Source organism: Crinia signifera, chromosome 3, assembly GCF_055691185.1.
Source record: "Crinia signifera chromosome 3, ASM5569118v1, whole genome shotgun sequence".
Classification (NCBI taxonomy): Eukaryota; Metazoa; Chordata; class Amphibia; order Anura; family Myobatrachidae; genus Crinia; species Crinia signifera.
In genome coordinates this window covers 313,532,104-313,554,436 of record NC_139219.1, presented here as the reverse complement: position 1 = coordinate 313,554,436, position 22,333 = coordinate 313,532,104, and the positions used below count along the sequence as shown (strand labels likewise).

Below are 22,333 nucleotides of genomic sequence, written 5' to 3'. Positions count from 1 at the left end.
GTCAAAAGGTCGACATGAAATTTTCATATTTTTTGTGTCTGTATCGACACAGGTCGGTATGGACACCGTCTAAATGTCCCCTCACATGGCTCACTACACTCACCATACTTCGGGCTTGGTGTCTCGCTGCACTCGGCACACCTTTTTCATGTTGACCTTTTCCATGTCTTCCTTTTGACCATGCTGACCAATAGTGGTCGACCTTATGACTGTCGACCTAGACATTCTAGATCTAATGACTGCATACCCAAACCGACTGCCCCGCACGCTGATTTATATAAGCGGGCGGTGCATCCAGGAGGGAGTCAGCGGAGCAGCGGTGCAGCCGGGAGCGGGTGAGCGGTAGCAGTGTGTTCAGGTGTGACCGTGCGGATGGTGCAGTGTGACCTCTGACCTCATCACGCTGTACAGAGCTGCATGCTGGGGTCAGGAAGAGAAGGGCGTAGTCTAATCGGGAATGTGCATGCATAGTCTAATCCCGAAATCACGGAATTGGAGACTCCAATCCCGGGATTGAATTCCCAGCAATTTAAGGGCCAGATCCCATGATCCCGCCGATCCTGGTCCCAGGCTTGGCCACCCTAGCAGCCAGAGTGTTCATCTAAGGGCTGCCACACACAACCATGTCACCAGCCTGGGTCACTCCTGTATATAAATGAACCGGGTTTCTGTGTGGCATAACATGAACTGGGGGCACTACAGTATGTTGAACACATCTGCAGCGCTGTGCGTATTTACACATGATACTTTTCGATAACATCACCGGCGTTCTTATGCTGCCTTATTCACATTTGCATTGCTAGGCCCCCCCACCCTCCCCACAAACCGGTTGCCATGGGAACCCAACAAACCTTAATCCGGCCCTGCCTGCAGGGAACACAACCTCCGCTGCTCTCTACTAATCTCCCGATAAACATTCTTCTGTTGCTGGATGGGAAATATCTTTTCTTGTAATGACAGCCACTGACATTTTGAAACCTTCTTATATTCCGCTGTCCTTTATAATTTGTATACATCAGTGGTTTGTATACTCTGGATAGAATGAGTTGTCTGTAACAATAAAATAAATCATCTTTATCTCGTTTACAGATGTTAATGGCAGTTTGTACACCGGTAGGGATCTCATTCTCCACCACGTGCATCATAAAGGAATGGGTCCCAGTGACGTCACTGTACGATATTGCTTACCGATATCATTCAGTGTGCACTGAATATCGTTTGCCCAGGAAATCAGGGGATGCAATGCCGATACAGCTCATAGAGCATAGGTTAGGGGGGAGCTGGAAGCAAGTGGCGGGGACTGGGGGCGATGCGGTAGGGACCGACGGGAAGCTCCGTTGTAAAGCGACGCGCACGCGTCCCCTTACAGCAGTTAGCGAGGGCTGGTGGTAGTTAGGTATGCATCTAGTTAGGTCAAAGTGTACCGCATCCGCTCACCATGCTTCGGGCATGGTGCTTCACTGTGCTCGGCACACTATTTTATTCTCCCACCACACCGTCGTGGATGGTAGGGTATGAAATACCGCCTGTCGGCACATGTCGGCTCAATCAGTGACTTTCCTATGCATTTACTTTGATATTTCCAGTCTTATGGCTCGTTGCTGTCCAGCTTCAGGAACTGAACAGCGGTGATATCATAAGGCTGGTGTGTGATACAATGACTGCACCTGAGAAAGTAACACCAGGCAGTAAATCAGAATATTTTTAAACATCAAGGCGAATCCAGCAGATTTGGGGAAGTAGTTTTTGTTCCTGCAGAAGTTCTGCGCTGTGCGGCGCAGCTTAGAGAGATAAAAGGCACATCTTCATGTGTTTTATACAGCACTGAGGTACTCAGGGAACTTCAAAGGCTGAATCCCTCTCTGTTCTGACTGAACGTCTTTATATGGGGAACCCAATGGGCACTTGCGTGCTACAGCAGGCTGTGCATATGGTCGATGTGACATTTTATATGAATCTAAAGTATTTTGATTACTGTTTGATCACTGATTTTATATATACATCACCTAAATTCCAACAATAGGAATATAGAACTGACTTTTAATATTAGTGATAACTCTATCGATTTTTTAGATGTCACTATTTATATTGAAAACTATACTTTTAAAACCAAAACTTTTACTAAACCCACGGATTGCCAAGCTTATATACAAAAAGACAGCTGTCATCACACTCAGTGGTTAGATGCTATACCAGGGGGCCAGTTCAAGAGTCAGAAGAAATTGCAGTGATGACATTGTATACAAAGAACAAGCAACTAAGATGTCTCAAAAATTCATCAAAAGCGGTTATGATACCGACATCATTAGGAACAAACTAGCCGCTACTGACCATATCAACAGGGCTGACCTCCTGACCGAGAAGACTGCACCACCTCGACACAATGATGACTACAAATGGGCATTCACTACCAATTTTAATGCTCAACACAAAATAGTGGAACGTTCCTTTAGAAAACACTGGAACATTCTTCAAAAAGACCCCATACTCGGCCCCCATCTTCCAATACATCCCAGATTCATCTATAGGAAGGCCCCCAATATCAGTAATAAACTGGTTCGGAGTGCACTTATCACTTTAAAACCTCAGGGTATTATTGCAAGCAAGGGCTTCCATAGATGTGGCAACTGTAAAGGGCGTAGAACGGTTGACTATAGGGGAATTACTAAATACAGTGATCTAACCATTAATGGAACACAACACAAAATTGGGGAATTTATAACTTGCAATAGCAAGAATATAATCTACGCTATCGAATGTTCATGCCATCTATTTTATATTGGTCGCACCCAGGGCAGCCGAGAGGAATGCCGGGCCCCGGTAAAATGTTGGGGGCGTGGCCTAAGTGTGTGTGTTGTGGGAACCTCCCACACTTAGGCCACGCCCCCAAAATGTTTAGAGGAGGGTGAAAGAAAACCAAAAACTGTAATCTCAGAAGCAGCACACACCTACAGCATGTGCTGTGCTGACTGCAGGCTCAGCATGACCTCTCACGCTGTCAGTGAGACACTCATGCTGAGCCTGCTGTCAGCACAGCACATGCTGTAGAAGTGTGTGCTACTGTTGCTACCCGGGAGGGATGGAGGGGAAAGGGAGGGGTCAGACCAGGGCCCCTGCGGGGCCCCTTCAGCAAGCCTGGGCCCGGGTAATTAGTACCCACTCCCCCCCTCTCTCGGCTCCCCTGGTCGCACCTCTAGGCCTTTTAAGGTTAGATTGGCGGAACATCTAAACAATATCAGCAAGGGACTAGAATCCCATTCCCTTTCGCATCATTTTAAAATGAAACATGATTCATCCACTAAGCATGTCATCAGATTCTTGGGTATAAAACAGATGTTTAGTAATGTGCGGACCAAAAATTTGGCCACCAGACTTGCACAGGAAGAGATGAAGTGCATTTACAATTTTAATACTTTAAAATCAGGGGGGCTTAACCTCGATTTCGAGGTCAAATGGTTTCTATGAATTTTTCACTGTCACTTTTCCATCACATGTATATATAGTTTTTATGGCCCTATACTTTTAACTAGTTGTTCCACTAGTTGTTCTTATTATATCTGTCATTTTAATATATCAGTTTTTTATCAGACCTTTTTAAATACAGATATCCATTGTACTGTTCCATGTTCACTTTTGCACTTTATCCATGTACTGTTATGAGTCATACTTATACTATGCCGTTCTTTAACCGTAGTCTCATGTAAAACAACGGGGACATTCTATTCCATTCCTGCCACATTATGCCGGAAATATGGCGGAATGGTCCATAAAGGCATGGGACATAAACAGCGGGTATCAAACCAGGAAACAGAAAATATATGGAACGCACATAACATCATTTGCGTTCCATTCCGCCGGAAACTACCAAGCCCAGATCCGGCATGAGACTAAAAGCACACAGTATGCACGCAGCGTCACAAACGTCACATCCGGCCAGGAAGCTGAGAGTACATGGAACGCACGCTGCGTTCCACACCACCGGAAATCGTCATCGGCCGAAACCGGAAGTCACAGACCGGACGGCGATTGGACTACAGTGTCTCTGTTTTTACAAGCTGTTCTTTTCTATTGGATGGGAGGGGTATTTAAGGTGTAGTGATTGGTCCATACACTATCTCCTTGATAAAGATTGCAGGCAGCAATCGAAAACGCGTTTGGAGTGTTTTGGACTATTTGTTTGAGGACTTCTGGACCTTTGGCACTTCATACCGATACCTGGAGGGAGCGTGGACTTTTGGTTTTACCGGGATCAATCCCGCTCAGCTTCAAGTCTGTTTGAGAACTTTGATAATATCTTTGTTCTCCACCATACACGGTATTATGCCAAGTGGCTCCATTTGCCTTTTTATCTGTTTATGTTTATATTTTTAATAAATGGTTTTACACTATACCCCCAATCATTTCTCATTTTGGGTCATCACGATCACATACTGAGGCTTTAAGGGACGCAGGGATTCACAACTACTTCCACCAGTGTGACAGCTACCCTTGGGACCTGTTCTGAGCTCATTATATTCGGAGAAGTGGAACCCCCTCACCCCATAAGGGGCGTACGGTATTTTATGAAATAGCCTTCCCCAGATTTGGAGAAGAGGATCGCCCCTTGACTCATAGGGACGTATTTTTCGGCGCCAGTGGAGGATATATTGATATTCTTCCTTTTTGTGCATTCTGTTTTTTGTGGTTTCTAGGGTTACCACTCCATCATTATCACCCCCACAAGGCAGCCGACCAAGCGCACATCCACCTCAAACTTATCTCTGTCTTTGCATATATATATATATATATATATATATATATATATATAAAACCTCATTTTACTTACTTTTTTATGCTGATCGAGGATGAGGTTGTTCATTCAGAATATACTGTACACTTAACATGGGCAGCGCTGTGTTACTCCTCCCTGTAGTATTATTAGTTTGCAGGGGCAGGAAACAATAGGGGTCAGTTAGAGCATACAAGCAGGGCCGGCACCACCACTAGGCAGCTTTAGGCATCTGCCTGGTGTGCCGGCCACTGGAGGGGAGCAGGATGGATGGAGGTGGGGAACACCCCTCCCCCTGTGGAGCCACCCTGCCGCCGCTTCTCCTCCCCCCCCCTGGAGTGATGCGGTGGGAGGGAGGATGGAGATGAGCAACTCTCCCTTCCCCCCTGCAACTCCCCCCCCCCCCGTGGAGCATTTCAGCTACCGCCGCATCTCCCTCCTTCCTGGAGTGATGTGGCGGAAGGGAGCCGAATGGAGGTGAGCATTTATATATATATGCTGTTAGTCTGTGGGACTGTGTTTGGGGCGCAGGGCTCTTTGGGCTGCTGTTGCTGGGCTGCTCCTTGGCATCATATCGAACACTTTCCATCACCCCTTTAGTTTGTTTAGTATATATGTAGCGCCATTCACATTTTATTATTACCTCTCACTTATGTAAGTCTTATCACATATAATTTCCATTATATCCCTTTACTATCACTTTAATTTTACACCAATGTGATGCCACGGGGTGGTTCTGCTAGGCTGGCCTGGGCGGTCCCGCGCCCTGGACTTGTCTCAGAGTAGTGTTAGGGACTTGTCCGATTGAGGTGACCTGGATGCGGTGGACAAGCCCATACTAATGGCCATTACTATGCTAATAACCTCAGAAATGCAATAAATATATTTAGTGTGCACCTGCAAACTCCTCCTCCTGCTTGCTGCACTACAAGTCTCAGCAGGTAGCACCGCACATGTCCAGGGTGTGCAGTCTAGGGCCCCTCCCCCAAAACTATATTCCCTGTAAGTAACAATCCATGCTTTCCCCCAGCTCACTGAACGGTATTAGTAACCAGTCTAGAACACTACATGATAATAGAATTCAGAGATATTGGTTACATATATTTGCGGAAATGTATGTGTAAGCCCCCAAGCCATCGTCAAGGCTTCTCTGTATATTGGGGGTCCCTAGAGCTATATCTAGGTGCAGAGTGCTGCACCCCAAAATAATAGCACAAGCTAGAAAGCCCAGTGCAGCACACCAGTGAAAGTACTATAGTGTTAATAGGTATTAGTGATAGGAAGCGGAAGCTACTGTGTATATAGATAGTGAGAGAGAAAAAAAAATGAAATAAAATGAAATGTAATTAAAATATTCAAGAAATATTGTTAGTGAGAAAAAAATAGTGCAAAGTGTTATAGAATGTAAAGGTGTTCCACACTAGAGCCACCAAGCCGGACCAGTCCAGTCCAGGGGCACCGCACCCCACACCACTGTTACCTTAACTTGGGGCTACGATTATCCAGCAAGGAGCAACATGATAATGGCTCCTTACTTAAATATACCTAAACTAAGAGTAACCTACCTTGGAGCAACCCCATAATACTCCGTGTGGCATATCAGGACCAAGGGCGGATTTAGGGGTGAGGGCGCCCATAGGCACAAAAATAATGGCTGCCCCCTGCCTAATTGTATTATTTGTATTGATTAGTTACAAGTCCTCATTTGATGATTGGCAATTTAATAGAATAATAAAAAAGCCACCAACTGTAACGTATTTCTTATTTTTATTATGTATACATATTTACTAAGTAGGACAACTTACAGGGGCAGTATATGCATGTCCTATCCATTTACAGTCTATTTAAGATGGAACCTGGTGCAGTGCAGTGGAAACATTTTGCAGTTATTGGTTCATTTCAGGCTGACAGTACTATCACAGGCATCCAAGTGCCGCCCCCAAACATGTGCCGCCCCTAGGCATGTGCCTCACGTGCCTAATGGGAAATTCGGCACTGATCAGGACCCACATCTCCTCCTAATGTAACCAATATCTCTGAATTCTATTATCATGTAGGGTACTTGCATACGATTTGCATGTGATTTGCATGCGATTTGCATACGATGCGATCCGCAGGGAAGTGCCGCCGTGAAACTACACAAGTACCTTTTTTTCTTTTCCTGAGCCTGGCTACCACCATCCTGAGATGACCTTTATCACAGGATATCATCAACAGTAGCCAAAGTCGGCAGCTTCCTTTAACAAATAGGAAAAACCCTGTCTTAGGGGAAGATAGGGCTTAAATAGCTTTATTAAATAAGCGCCTAAAAGATCAGGTTTTATAGAACCAGAACCAAACTATTTGCAGCAGAGTCATTATAGTGATGCAACTACACAAAAAAAATAGTTCTATTGTCATGACAGAACCATCTATACCACCAGGGCTGCTCAGCTGAAGTGGAGGAGCAGGAAAGTGGGTGTGATGAGATAATTGCATCATCATGGCCCCACCCCTGCTACAAAATGTTGCAACTACTGTATCATCACTGTGCGTGAATTGCAGCCGGCCTCAGGACTCAGAGCCGTGTCCTCTCTTTGGCACTAACTGATTTTCGACAGAGTAGGCAACAATGGCTAATACAGAGGTGGCAACAAGACTTTATTTTGGTTTCATTAAGCAGTAGTGTGATGTATATTAAGCAACCTTGTGACATCTGATAATAATATATGCATTACCTGTATGAATACCAGAACACACCTTTGGCACTGTCTAACCCCGGACTGTGCATCTGATCTCTGTGGCTGAGGTGGTCACATTGATTGTCCATGGGCAGCGTGAAACCACTTGGTCCGGTGGTTTGTGATTAGGGATCTAACCCCGAAACATTTTTTCAATGCCGGGATTGACATCTCTAATTGTGCTACACACTTCAGCAGAGGCAAAAAACTTGCACTGTCCCCCCATACCGGCAGCCCCATACATTTACTTACATGGGTGGGCAGCTGGGAGCAGGGCAGACAGCAGCTGTGCCTCTGGGAGCAGGCAGGTGCCATCAGCGGCAGCAGCTGCTGCAGAGCCGGAGGGCGGCCGAAGCAGCAGACAGGGTGGTCATGTGACCTGGACTCAGAGGTGCGCAGTCTGGAGCGGATATGGGCGGTGGGTGGTGCGGCCTGCGCAGCGTGACGGTCAGAGGTCCATTCCCGGTATTTAAATCTCTGCATTTTTTGGCTCAAATCCCAGGATCCCACCGATCCTGGGATTGGCCACTCTACTTGTTATGAGTGCATTTACTTTTGCCCTGTATAACCAATCATCAGTATGGATATCACTGTACTGTACATTAAACTCACAATGCATCCTTACAATACCTGATAAAGCCATATTTCTCCACTTCTGGTAGAACTAGGCCACCCCCCTCCCTGCAGTGCTAATTACTAAATCATTGGAATGAATTGCGCAGCCTCGTGCTGCTGCTCTGTACATCTGAGAATCGAAGCAGGAACCATACTGATATACAGCACACAGTGCTTCAGTCACGCCGGACCCCCTGGGCGCAGCTGTGGATGCTCACTGTAATACACACACGCCACAGAAGCCTTACAATAACTCTCCTCGTTACACAGGTTCAAGGTGTAAATAAATATCACGTGGTGAATAGAGAGTATTCCTGCAGTATGATTAATACTCCTCACAGAGAGCAAAACATAAAGGGGAACACAGGATTCTTGCTATACACAGACTGCAGGAGCCTGCAAAATGTTATCTGCAATCGTATGAGTAATGGACAGGATAATATGCTGCCTCATATGACTAATCGGTCTGTCACAGTGCCACGGTCATGAGACTACTGTGACATCATGCAAGTAGCGTCACTAGCCAACATGCGGGGACATGCAGAATATGTCTCCTGCAATACCAGCACTGTGACCGATGTCGCAAACTGGGATCCAACATCGGAAGTGATATTCCACGCAGTTAGCCAGCTGAGTAAGCCTCACCTTGCGCGGCGGTGGCTGCAAGGCCAGGAAGTCTGCATGGTGACCCATGGCTCTCCTCTCCCAGAAAATGGGGATGATGCCCCTATTTCTCTCTGCCTATTTACCACCCCCTAGGGGGTGACACACCCCTGTTTTCCTCCAGCTATTTCCCACCCCCACAATCTTGCTGCCAGTCAATCACGCAGAAGTCGGGGGGAACTACAGGCGTCATCGCAAGGGCATAGCTTTTACACCCCTAGGTGTAAAAGAGGTATCTGGGCAGAATATTAACAAAATGCTATGTCATAGTTGCCTACCCTCCTGCATTCTGCAGGAGACTCCCTGATAAAGCAACAATCTCCCTCTCTCCCTCATTAGTCTAGCAATCTCCCTCATGTCACCTAGCCCACATTACACTGTTACATCATAGTTACCTACCCTCCTGTATTCTGCAGGAGACTCCCTGATATAGCAGCAATCTCCCTCTCTCCCTCATTAGTCTAGCAATCTCCTTCATGTCACCAAGCCCACTTTACACTGTTACATCATAGTTTCCTCCCCTCCTGCATTCTGCAGGAGACTCCCTGGCATAGCAGCAATCTCCCTCTCTCCCTCATTAGTCTAGCAATCTCCCTCATGTCACCTAGCCCACATTACACTGTTACACCATAGTTACCTCCCCTCCTGCATTCTGCAGGAGACTCCCTGACATAGCAGCAATCTCCCTCTCTCCCTCATTAGTCTAACAATCTCCCTCATGTCACCTAGCCCACATTACACTGTTACATTCCCGTTCATCCGGCAGCTGCACTCATTATTCACTGGCACATTTTAAAGGTTACAGGTGGAGCTAATTATTTCCCCTGTGAATCTGTGTAGAGACCTGGAAACCATGCACTGTTAGGGGTACTTGAGGACCGATGTTGAGAACCACTGCCGTGGCTGTTTGGCTAGTCAGATAAACATTGGAAAACGGTTGTCATTTGTTCAATTTGATTCTGAAAATGTTAAATGTTGTGGTTTAAAGACCCTTTATGAAGGAAAGCGTGATAATCATCTCTGCTGTTGTTAAGCAACGGTAAAGTAAAATTTAGACAGGTTTAGGGATAACTGTAGAAAGACGCCTTATTTTTCACCCTAACCACCATAAAAAAGTCATATCCACTGGTGGAGAATAATCAAATACTTTGTGCTTTGATTTTATAATGACTTGGTCCTAAAGAATTAACTAAAGTAACATTGCGTACAATATTGTAGAACGTAGATTAATCAAACAAATGTAATTATTCTGAGACACCGCTTCCATTAGAAATCTCTCAATTATACCAGACATGTAAAAATTCTGTATACAAGTAAATGGATTTCGGTTAGTTCCTACGCATGACTGGGCCCCAGTTTCCACCGCAGATTAACGCGCATCAGTATGACGATGCTTCAATTAGCAGATGTGGACTTTACAAGAGCACTAAACATCTTGTAACTGCAAGATAGTAACCCAAGGAGCATTGCGGTCTTCAGCCAACAATGAGACCGTCTCTCTCCACCTCCCGCCCTGCAATTCCTCCACCCAGAGAACAAATCTCCTAAACCCACACATCCAACACACTACGGCCCTGAGAGTTTTATCTAGGAACCGGAAAAAGCAGAAGGGAAAACTAACCGGATGGTTCACATCTTCTCTATGCAAATAATCATTGTGACTGAGCAACATTCTATGCTGTGACTGTATGACATTTGTGATGGGATATGGCCATTAGGTTGACATGCACTGTAGACCACTGAAGATCGACACGGCTTGGGTTGACATATGAAATAGGTCGACATAGCTGGAAGGTCAACACAAGCATTAGTTCGACAATGGGAAGGTCGACAGTAAAAAGGTCCTCATGAGGTTTTTTTTTTTAGCCGACATGTGCCGACTGGTGGTATTTCATGTCCTACCATCTACTACCACATGGTGGGAGAATAAAATAGTGCGCCTGAAGCATGGCGAGTGCAGCGAGCCATGAAAGGGAACACGGTACACTTAGAGGCGTCCATGTCGACGTCCAGGACAATTTAAAAAAAAAATCATGTCAACCTTTTGACTGTTGACCTTCCCATTGTCAACCTAATGCCTTGGTCGACATTCGAACCCTGACGACCTAAGCCATTTCGACTTTCAGTGGTCAAGCCAATGCATGTTGATCTAATATGGGTGGACCCAATGACCCATACCCTCTCACAATGGTACTGTAAATCACACAATTGTTATCCTGCCCTGTGTTGCTTAAGGTTCATACACACTAGACCAGTGGTGGCCAACCCGTGGCTCTTGAGCCTCATGCGGCTCTCCTCCTTGTAAAGTGCGGCTCCTGCTCCCACTGCTGCCCGCCGCCCACCGTCCGTCCCAGTCCCCCCTGCTGCCGGTTCCCTGAATCCCTTCTCCTTCTGAGGGGAGGAGAGTGCGCATCGCACATCTCTCCTACCCCTTACTGTGCATCCTTGTGACTGGGCCGTTCCGCCAATCAGAGCTCGCGGGTCAGCAGCCAATCAGGAGCCGGCCAGCAAGCTTTCATTGGTGGATGGCCCAGTCACAGGGAAGTGCTGTGCTCTCCTGCCATCGGTGACATGACAGGAGGACTGCAGGAGGACACCAGACTGTCCTCTCCCGCCTGCCCGGCAGCAGCAGCAACAACGGTGAGTGCTGCTGCTGGGAAATTTGCACTGTGGGGGCATAGCAGCTTGTGGCACTGTGGGGGCATACCAGCTTTTTGGCACTGTGGGGGCATACCAGCTTTCTGGCACCGTGTGGTGCATACCCGGCACCGTGTGGTGCATACCTGGCACTGTGGGGGGGCATGTGTATCTGGCACTATTGGGGGCATATGTATATATGGCACAGCACTATTGGAGGCATATTTGTATCACACCCACCCAAGGGGTCAAAATAGACTACGCCCCTTTTTTTGGCGCATGCGCCTTCGGCGCGCGCATGATGTCGGCTCGTTAGCTTGACTACCGATATTTTATGGCTCTTTACCTCTGACCGGTTGGCCACCCCTGCACTAGACAATACGCTATCTACGCTGACTATCTGGGAATACTGAGGTCAGAAATAGGAATCATTGCTCATGACATCAAGCTGCCAATCACATCTCCAGTCAATCAACTCCTACCTGTCAGGCTACAGACTGGGTTTGAAAAATGTCAGCTAGGGGTGGATTGGCTGGCTGTTAATCACTCTCCACTTTATTACTTTTTGTAGCTTGATACAGCTTCACCCTCTTCCCAACCGCATCCGTTCCAGCACTCCCGTCAGCAAGCTGCAATACTCCCCACCCAATGGGACCAATACTCCCCACCCAATGGGACCAATGGTACGCACAGGTCCCAATTCGTCCCCGTCCCAAATAGTGGGGGTCTGTACTTGCGAATGCGTTATACTGCGCATGTGCAAACCCCCTTTTCCTCGGGCAAATTTTTCATTCGCCAGGGTGAACGGTAGGCGTGCCCATAGAAACTTTAAGCGGACTCCAACAAACGCAGGCGTGCCCCTGCCTGCTCGGGGCGGGGGGGGGGGAAATGACATTGCATGACATCAGCACCCGCCCCCAATTTGGCAGAAAGCGTTCAGATGAAAGGTAAGTCCTATCGAAAATTATTCAGATAGTGAGTAACCGTCAAATGATTTTTCCTCTGTAGGCGCATAGCGCCGGGATTCGGGTGGCAGGGGGCATGTGCGTTCCACGGGGCGGCATTTGACTCGGCAGTGAATATACCGGGCCTAGCGGGCAGATCTGAATCGGACTGTGTGACATTGTAGGGCTGTGTGACATTGTACAATGAAATTACCCAGCAGCCGGAACAATGAGCTGTGTGACTTTGCACAGCAAACCGATGTGACCTCCTGATCAGCACAGGACAATGAGCTAAGTGTACTTCAATAATGAGATTTATCCAATAACCAGATCAGAGCAGGAAAGGGGCAGCATACGGTAATGGGGGTAATTCAGACCTGCGAATTCGCACAGCAGCAGAATCTCCGATAACTGCTGCAATCCCTCCTATCCCACTTGCAACTGTATTCCCCATATGTTTCCGAAGGTGCCTGATGTACTAACATCCGGAATGCAAAGCCGGGGGTTAGCATTGACCGCATATATGCAGACCCCCTGGCAGCCGGCAAAGCAGATCCCTGAGACAGACTCCTTTCGGAGCACCTGTCCCTGCGTCTGCTCCTTATTGTATACCGCAGATAGGATCGCATATTGCAATGCATCCTGGGAGGTAAGGTCCTGCTCAGATACTGTATATCCTGCCCTTAGTAAATGGGCCCATAGGTATTCTATAGTTAGCTAACCCCAGCCAGCTATACGGTTGACATGCGTTATGTCAACAGGTATAACAAAAGGTCAACAGGTTAAAAAAAGTCAAAGTGGAGCGGAGAGTGCTTGTTGCCCAAAATGTGCCCATTTCTACCTATGGTGGTTTCATAATATGAAATATACAAGATTTGGCCCACAAAAGTAAAATTTTTTTTACTTTTTCAACATTTTGTGCCTGTTGACCTTATTCATATTCTACCTTAATGGTGTTGACCTAAATGACTGTTGGCCACACCATGGTCGATCCCTTGTTCACCCTCTTCTACTGTATATAATAGATTGTTGTAGCGGCAAACTGTTCTCTGACAAGCATCACAATACGAGTCTATTGTAAATACATACGGAAATATTTTCCGCTGCATTTGTCACATGTCACACAGCAATAGTTATAAATTATAGAGAAAGGAGAAATTTTATTACGCAAAACACACTCCAGAAATAGTATAATAATACAAATAATCTAAGTATTTTTATTTATACTGGAGACAAATCCACAATATGTCAGACTATCAATTATTATGAAAACTGTCATAGCACAGTCATTATACGTGTATATAAAGGAAGGAATGCAGATTCCACTCTCAGGGAATGTGACATACATACAGAGGTACTGAGAGGGAGGGGGTACTAATTACACGGGTCCAGGTCTGATGCAGGGACATGCAGTCAGGTGAGGCAGTGCCTCCCCTTGTCATTAATTAATTATAAAATAATACAGAGAAGATACTTATGACACATATCTTGTGTCATACTTATCTACTTTATATTAATCTAATCATTTTCAATTTTGCATCATGTTTAATGGGCACCTCCTGCTGCCCATTACAAATATCTGGAAGCAGGGGGCGGGGACAAGCAGAGGGCTGTAAAAGCCTAGTGGAAGTGGCACCTTTACAAGTGCCTCAGTTACAGGGGCTTGCTTTCAGCCAAAATGATAGCATGCCCCAGTCACTGAAGCCCATAGGCGTGAGCACGGGGTGTGCCAGGTATGCACAGGCCCACCCTAATGCTGTGCACACACTAATGCTCTAGATTTGTGCGAAGGACCGTGTCACTGCTCCGTAACTGAGCCGTCCCTCAGTCCGTCACTACTGTTAGCAGCTATCTGAGGGGACGGCTCCAGGGGCTGGACTACAGCACTTCTCTCTTCCTCCACACTGTTAAAGCCCAGTGTGTAGCCCCACCCTCACCGTGCTTCCGGGTCCTGCCTTCCTCCCAGGCACTAACGGAAGGCCAGCTCTCCTGCCTCCGGTTCCTCCTCTCCTGTACACAGCCTGGGCTCCCACAGCCCCTGACAGATACCGTGCTAAGGCCTGACCACACCTCCTGCAATTAGGCCATGCCCCCTGAAAAGTACCTGGCCCCAGCCAGGCTCTCTAATGCTCTGCATACATATACCCTCAATTCAAAGACATATATAGACAGAAATCACAAATAAGGGAAATTCTTTATGTTTTCTTAATCAAATAGCTGCAAATATCTATAATATATATATATTCCCTGCATGTACATGTGTTGGTCAAAGGGTCGACAGTGTTAAGGCACAAGTTCGACATGGACAAAAGGGTTGACTCAATCAAAAAAAAAAAGTCGATCAGGAAAAAAGTAGACTCATGGAAAGGTCGACATGAGTTTGACATGGTTTTTGTGTCAATGTCGACACCTGTCGACATGAAACCCCAATTAATGTAGTGCGTTCCCCTGCGGAGCAGCACTGAGAGTGCCAATGATAAAAGGTGTACGCTGCGTCCGTTTTTCGATTTTTAAATGGCGCCCAAAGAATTGTTTATAGAGCTGGAAGCAGAGTCAAGGCTTCAGATCCAGCACACGCACTGTGCGTGCATTAAAGGGGGTAGTTGGGGACCCATAGGCTATCATCGGGATAATGCCATCTTCAGATGTCATTAATGACTGGGGCCAATCTCGGGAGTGTTGTGCCGCTCACATACAGACCTATGAAGGCTGCTTGTGCGGTCACAAATGGAGAGATATCTCCAGTCGAACCTCCTGTTACATTTAGCTTATATTTGGATATAGGAAAGTCCACACCCCCATGTTTGGCCCCTAACCCTTCTATTCATATCCCAGGCTCTTTACCTGTCCCCTGCGGTGGCGGTCTAAGGGCTCCTTTCAGATTTGCACGTAAACCCTACCGTTTACAGTCACAGGCACAAGATCCGTTCTGTGGCATTTGGGGGCAGAGCAAGGGCTGCACGTGGAACCACTGTACAAAGTGTCAACATGTCGTCGTCGTCCCCCCTCCTGTCTTGCAGATAAGATAGCTTCAGGGTCGACGGATGCAGGCTCACTGAACCCAGAGTAAGGACATTGCACATCACAATATTTATCAGTACGCGCTTGCACCAGTGCTATCTACAGTGGGAAAGATCTTCCTGAAAACATGGCCTGCAGCACCAGCAACATGCCCTGTACACACACCATGGGTAATCTAAGCCACTCTGCCGCCCAGTTGTGCCACCCATCAGCCACGAGGGAATAAACAACATGCGTGACCAATGGAGTGTCACCAATCACAGAAGACCTCTGTCTCAGTGCGGTGTAATAAGACAATAAACAGTCAAATATAACATCCATATATACATAAAGCAGGGATGTTCTGCAGGCGCAATATCCTGCATTGTATTCCAATAGCAGATACCTAGTAAGGAATAAGGTCATTGGGTAGACCCTATTACGGTCGACATGCATTGGTTCCACCACTGAAGGTCGATAGGCCTTAGGTCGACAACTGAAATAGGTCGACATGGCTACGGTCGACAGGATCTGAAGGTCGACACAACCAATAGGTTGACAATGGCAAGGTCAACATGAGGTTTTTTTGAGCCGACATGTGCCGACATGCCCTACAATCCACTAGGGTGTGGAGGGAGAATAGAACAGTGTGCCAAGCGCAGCAATGCACCGTACCCAAAGCATGGCGATGGCAGCGAACCATGCAAGGAGGCGCGGTAGACTTTGCCCGTGTCCATGTCGACTATATGTCTACATCCTGGACAAAAAAGTGAAAAAAAAAAACTCATGTCGACATTTTGACTGTTGACCTTGCCATTGCCGACCTAATTCTTGTGTCGAGCTTCTACCCTGTTGACCTTAGCCATGTCGACCTGTCTCAGATGTCGAGGGCTTGTTGACCCTCAGTGGTCGACTCATTGCATGTCAATCTAAATTGTGTCGATCCAATGACCCACACCCCCTAGTAGTGTGACTTCGTAGTACTATCCTTAAGTTGACATTCTAGTATCGCAAGGCTTAAATTCCATTCTATCACTCTGCTGTTTCTCCTGTCTTGGGACAATCTAACAAACATGGACTGCGCCTATGTACAGTCCCCTCATCCACTGAGAATATAAATACATAGACCTAGGAAGAAAGTAGCAGGAGTGGCGTTTCTGGAGAAGCCACCAGTCACATTTGTCACTGCAGCAGATAGTAATGTGTCACTACATAATAAGATCCGTGTGGCACCAAGAACGTCACTCTTATTGATTGACAAGTTTCAGAAGCCTTACTGAAATCGATAAATCGGACGCTCTCAACATGGACTGCGCCGATGTACAGTCCCCTCATCTACTGAGAATATAAATACATAGACCTAGGAAGAAAGTAGCATGAGTGGCGTTTCTGGAGAAGCCACCAGTCACATTTGTCACTGCAGCAGATAGTAATGTGTCACTACATAATAAGATCTGTGTGGCACCAAGAACATGTCACTCTTATTGATTGACAAGTTTCAGGAGCCTTACTGGAATTGATAAATCGGACGCTCTCAACTCCAGCTAATGAACTAAACCATGAGTTGAATGGATTGAGGCAATAATATTAGCCACGTCCTAAAATCTGCATTTGCATTATTATAATGGTTATTATAGTCACTACCATGCACACTTGTGAGATGCTGCGGCAGTCGGTGCAGTCACAACCCTCTAGAGATTGCTCCAAAACACACAGGCTGCTTACAGATCACAGGTGTGTAGTGTAGTGTATATTCACTGCCTGCTGCAATCAGCTGCAGTCTATAGATCACCACAACAACAGAATCAAGGGCACAGAAAACCGCCGTACAGTACATAACTGGTCACTAATGAGTGGTGTGTACACATACTACGCAGCGCAGTGCAGGTCAGGAGCACTCAGGATGTATTTGTGACATCACAATTCAGTGACTGATGATCACGCTGTATCAGGAGCACAATGCAGGAGATAATGAATGCTGTCAGAATAAAGCAATAATCCTGATTCCTCTGCATTGGATTCCTGTATGCTGCAAGTTTAGTAGTAATTTATTAAATGATCCCACATACAGTACTGTAAACAGAGCTACACATGTTGCGCGCTATTCAGAAATATACTATCCTTACCATACACGCCAAGTATGAATGTTCCGGGAAGGCAGAGGTGTATGGGAATATACACTGTACTGTACAGAAGGCAGCCTGAGTGCATAGTACACTGCAGTCACTTATGTGTTGTGTACAGTAAGAAATCTATTTATATCACAGCGTGCCCTCCAATGGCAACACACTGAGATATGATAGATAGATAGATAGATAGATAGATAGATAGATAGATAGATGAATATCACCTTTTCCTGATCATGCAAATATTAATAAGACATGGACCTTGTTTCACTTTAATACAGCATGGCGCTCTGATTACTGGTATACATATACATATATATATATATATATATATATATATATATATATATATATATATACCTGGCACCTACTGTACATATACATGTGACACATTTTACACATACATATACACATGTTTATGTCTGTTGAGTTTAGGAAAGCGACATACTGTACACATATATAACACCTGTTAGACATATGTGTGTACATCGAAGCTGCATATACATACATGACACCTGTTAGATATGTGTGCATATCTGTGTGTATATGAAAGCTACATATACATAAATGACACCTGTTTTTTGTGTGTGCATACATGACACCTGTTAGACATGTGTATGTGTGTCTATGTGCAGGGAAGCTACATACACATACATGACACATGTTATACATGTCTGTGTCTGTGTGCAGGGAAGCTATATACACATATATGACACATTATACGTTTGTGTCTGTGTGCAGGGAAGCTACCTACACACATGACACCTGTTATACATATGTGTGTGTGTGTCTGTGTGCGGGTAAGCTAGATACACATGTAGGACACCTGTTATACATACGTGTGTGTCTGTGTGCAGGTAGCTGGCAGGCACCTTGACTGATGAGCTGTTAGACATGTGTGTGCAGGTAAGCTAGATACACACACGACACCTGTTGGCCAGGTGTGGCACAGATCTTTAGCTTGGTGTTGGGTAGCTGACAGGCACCTTGGCAGATGAGCTGTTAGACGTGTGTGTGTGTGTGTGCAGGTAAGCTACATATACACACATGACACCTGTTAGCCAGGTGTGGGACATACTTTTAGCTTGGTGTTGGGGTAGCTGACAGGCCCCTTGGTGGCTGAGCTGTTAGACGTGTGTGTGTGTGTGTGTGTGTGTGTGTCTGTGTGCAGGTAAGCTACATACACACACATGACACCTGTTGGCCAGGTGTGGGACATACCTTTAGCTTGGTGTTGGGGTAGCTGACATGCACCTTGGCTGATGAGCTGTTAGACATGTGTGTGTGTGTGTGTGTGCACTGTGCAGGTAAGCTACATATACACACACACACACACACACATGACACCTGTTGGCCAGGTATGGGATCTACCTTTAGCTTGGTGTTGGGGTAGCTGACAGGCACCTTGGCTGATGAGCTGTTAGATATACGTGTATGTGTGTGTGTGCACTGTGCAGGTAAGCTACATACACACATGACACCTGTTGGCCAGGTGTGGGACATACCTTTAGCTTGGTGTTGTACATATCTTGGCTGATGAGCTGTTAGACATGTGTGTGTGCATGTAAGCTACATACACACACATGACACCTGTTGGCCAGGTGTGGGACGTACCTTTAGCTTGGTGTTGGGGAAGCTGACAGGCACCTTGGCTGATGTGCTGTTAGACGTGTGTGTCTGTGTGCAGGTAAGCTACATACACACACATGAAACCTGTTGGCCAGGTGTGGGACGTACCTTTAGCTTGGTGTTGGGGAAGCTGACATGCACCTTGGCTGATGAGCTGTTAGACGCGTGTGTGTGTGTGTCTATGTGCAGGTAAGCCACATACAGACACATTACACCTGTTGGCCAGGTTTGGGACGTACCTTTAGCTTGGTGTTGGGGTAGCTGACAGGCACCTTGGATGATGAGCTGTTAGATGTGTGTGTGTGTGTGTGTCTGTGTGCAGGTAAGCTACATACACACACATGACACCTGTTGGCCAGGTGTGGGACGTACCTTTAGCTTGGTGTTGGGGTAGCTGACAGGCACCTTGGCTGATGAGCTGATAGACATGTGTGTGTGTGTGTCTGTGTGCAGGTAAGCTACATACACACACATGACACCTGTTGGCCAGGTGTGGGACGTACCTTTAGCTTTGTGTTGGGGAAGCTGACAGGCACCTTGGCTGATGAGCTGATAGACATGTGTGTGTGTGTGTGTGCAGGTAAGATACATATATACACATGACACCTGTTGGCCAGGTGTGGGACATACCTTTAGCTTGGTGTTGGGGAAGCTGACATGCACCTTGGCTGATGAGCTGTTAGACGCGCGTGTGTGTGTGTCTATGTGCAGGTAAGCTACATACAGACACATAACACCTGTTGGCCAGGTGTGGGACGTACCTTTAGCTTGGTGTTGGGGTAGCTGACAGGCACCTTGGCTGATGAGCTGTTAGATGTGTGTGTGTGTGCAGGTAAGCTACATACACACATGACACCTGTTGGCCAGGTATGGGACGTACCTTTAGCTTGGTGTTGGGGTAGCTGACAGGCACCTTGGCTGATGAGCTGATAGACATGTGTGTGTGTGTGTGTCTGTGTGTAGGTAAGCTACATACACACATGACACCTGTTGGCCAGGTGTGGGTCGTACCTTTAGCTTGGTGTTGGGGTAGCTGACAGGCACCTTGGCTGATGAGCTGATAGACGTGTGTGTGTGTGTGTGTGTCTGTGTGCAGGTAAGCTACATATACACACACATGACACCTGTTGGCCAGGTGTGGGACGTACCTTTAGCTTGGTGTTGGGGTAGCTGACAGGCACTTTGGCTTATGAGCTGTTAGATGTGTGTGTGTGTGTGTGTGCAGGTAAGCTACATACACACATGACACCTGTTGGCCAGGTGTGGGACGTACCTTTAGCTTGGTGTTGGGGTAGCTGACAGGCACCTTGGCTGATGTGCTGTTAGACATGTGTGTGTGTGTGTGTGTGTGTGTGTGTGTGTGTCTGTGTGCAGGTAAGCTACATACACACACATGACACCTGTTGGCCAGGTGTGGGACGTACCTTTAGCTTGGTGTTGGGGTAGCTGACAGGCACCTTGGCTGATGTGCTGTTAGACAGGGACGCCTGTCTGATGTCCTCCAGCACCGCTATGATATCATCCAGCAGGCACCTCTTCTCCTCATTGCCCAGCACACACAGGTGGGAGAAGGTGTAGTTGAAGCCCCTGTAGCTCACCCTCATGTCCAGCACAGCCTTGTGGATGTGCAGGATATGCTCAGCCTGCAGCAGGAGGTTCCCCCCGGGCTTGGAGAGCAGGATCAGCCGGCCATACCTCCCCGGGGTGTGCAGGTCTGAGTACAGCTGCTTCTTGGACTGCTCCAGGGGGAAGAGGCTGCTGGCCAGGCTCCTCTCTATCTTAGCCAGGCTGTGGCTGGGGGCCACCAGGGCTTCCAGGTCCCTCGCAGCCTGGTAGCGGCTGAGGAAGAGGAAGCTGAAGATGATGGTGAGCACTGCAGGGAGGGTGAGGAAGAAGACCGGGTGCCTGCTGACAAACAAGCCCAGCTGGTAGAAGAATGACTTCAGCCCTCTGTGGATCACTTGCCGCAGCATCCTCCAGCAGATCCTGCTCACTAATGCTCCAGGTCTCCTTAGGAAGCACATGTGACAGATATTTGGGGGGTTGCCCTCCTCACTCACTTCCCAGGCACCCTGCTATACCCCTGCTCAGACTGCAGCAAGTTGCAGCAAGCCTGCCAAATATTGATCCGGGGGGGCTCTGAGACTGCCCCTCTCCCCCTCCTCCCTCTGATCACTGCCTGGACCGGGGGATTATTGGCCGTTGCGGTAACAAACAGGCTCCCTTTGATGTTTGCAGATCAAAGGATACAGACGAGATACGTTTCCGCCAGGTTGATACATGGTCCCCAGTGAGTGATGGGGCTGCAATGCCCCCCTCCCCAGGCACAGGTGTACACAATGGGAGCTTATGGCACTGCATGCTCCTTGCATGCTCTGGAGGAGTCTGTGAGATTAAAATCCATTTTACTGCAGTGTAGGAGCAATGAATGAGGGATGAGGGGAGGGGGGTGGTTGGGGGGGGGGGGGTGTCTCTGTTTTGCTGGTGTTCCTCTCTATGACTGGATGGGAATCCCTTCCTTAGCATGCAGCATGTTGCAGTATTCCTCACACTGCAATTCATTCAGACACAGCCAGGAGAACTGTTGTCATTGCACAGACAGTGTTGTTGTATGGGGATGTGCAAGAGCTGGGGAGGGGGAAAAGCTGCAATGTGCTGAATATCTGTCTCATTCATCTAGGTCCAGGCTGGCAGGAGATTCCCTACTCTCTGTGGTGGTGTTTTGATGTAGCAGGAACCCGCAGCCCTCCTGTGTCTCCACTACAACCCCCCCCCCCCCTCCATCCCTTCATCCTCCCTCCACTCCACGTGGGAAGCGGAGCGGGAAGCTGCAGAGCACTATATAGCCAGGGAACCACCATGGAGCAATGCAGGGTACATACTGTATATATACAGTCGCCAAGAGGGCTGTAGGTTAAATGAATGTTCTCAGCGCTGTGATATCATGGCCGATGTCTGCTGATGGTTTATCTCAGGTAGATATTACAGCAAAGAGGGGCTGCTGAGGAAATGGCGCAGTATTGCGCCAAAATCGCAGCCGCAATTTGCCTTTATTTTAAAAGAAGTGAAGCAGGAACTATGGCAATCTGCGCTCCGGCTGGCGATATACGTGCGAGAACCTGATTTGCGTCACAGACATAAATTACACCCAATTTGCGTCCATATATTTTGTAATTGATCTTATTTTCAGCCAAAGCATTCAATATGAAGCATCAATAAGAATGCTGGAAG

The 22,333-nt window shown here is 47.2% G+C and overlaps 1 protein-coding gene across 1 annotated transcript in view; it reads right to left on the bottom strand.

Moving 5' to 3' along the window:
• PTCHD4 (patched domain containing 4) overlaps window positions 1-21,115 on the bottom strand; it is a 90,936-nt gene extending 69,821 nt beyond the window's left edge. The window contains exon 1 of the mRNA XM_083178655.1: window positions 20,527-21,115. Within this exon, the coding sequence (XP_083034781.1) occupies window positions 20,527-21,075 (549 nt within the window). The 5' untranslated portion in view covers window positions 21,076-21,115. The remainder of the gene's footprint in view (window positions 1-20,526) is intronic.
• Window positions 21,116-22,333: the final 1,218 nt, after the last annotated feature.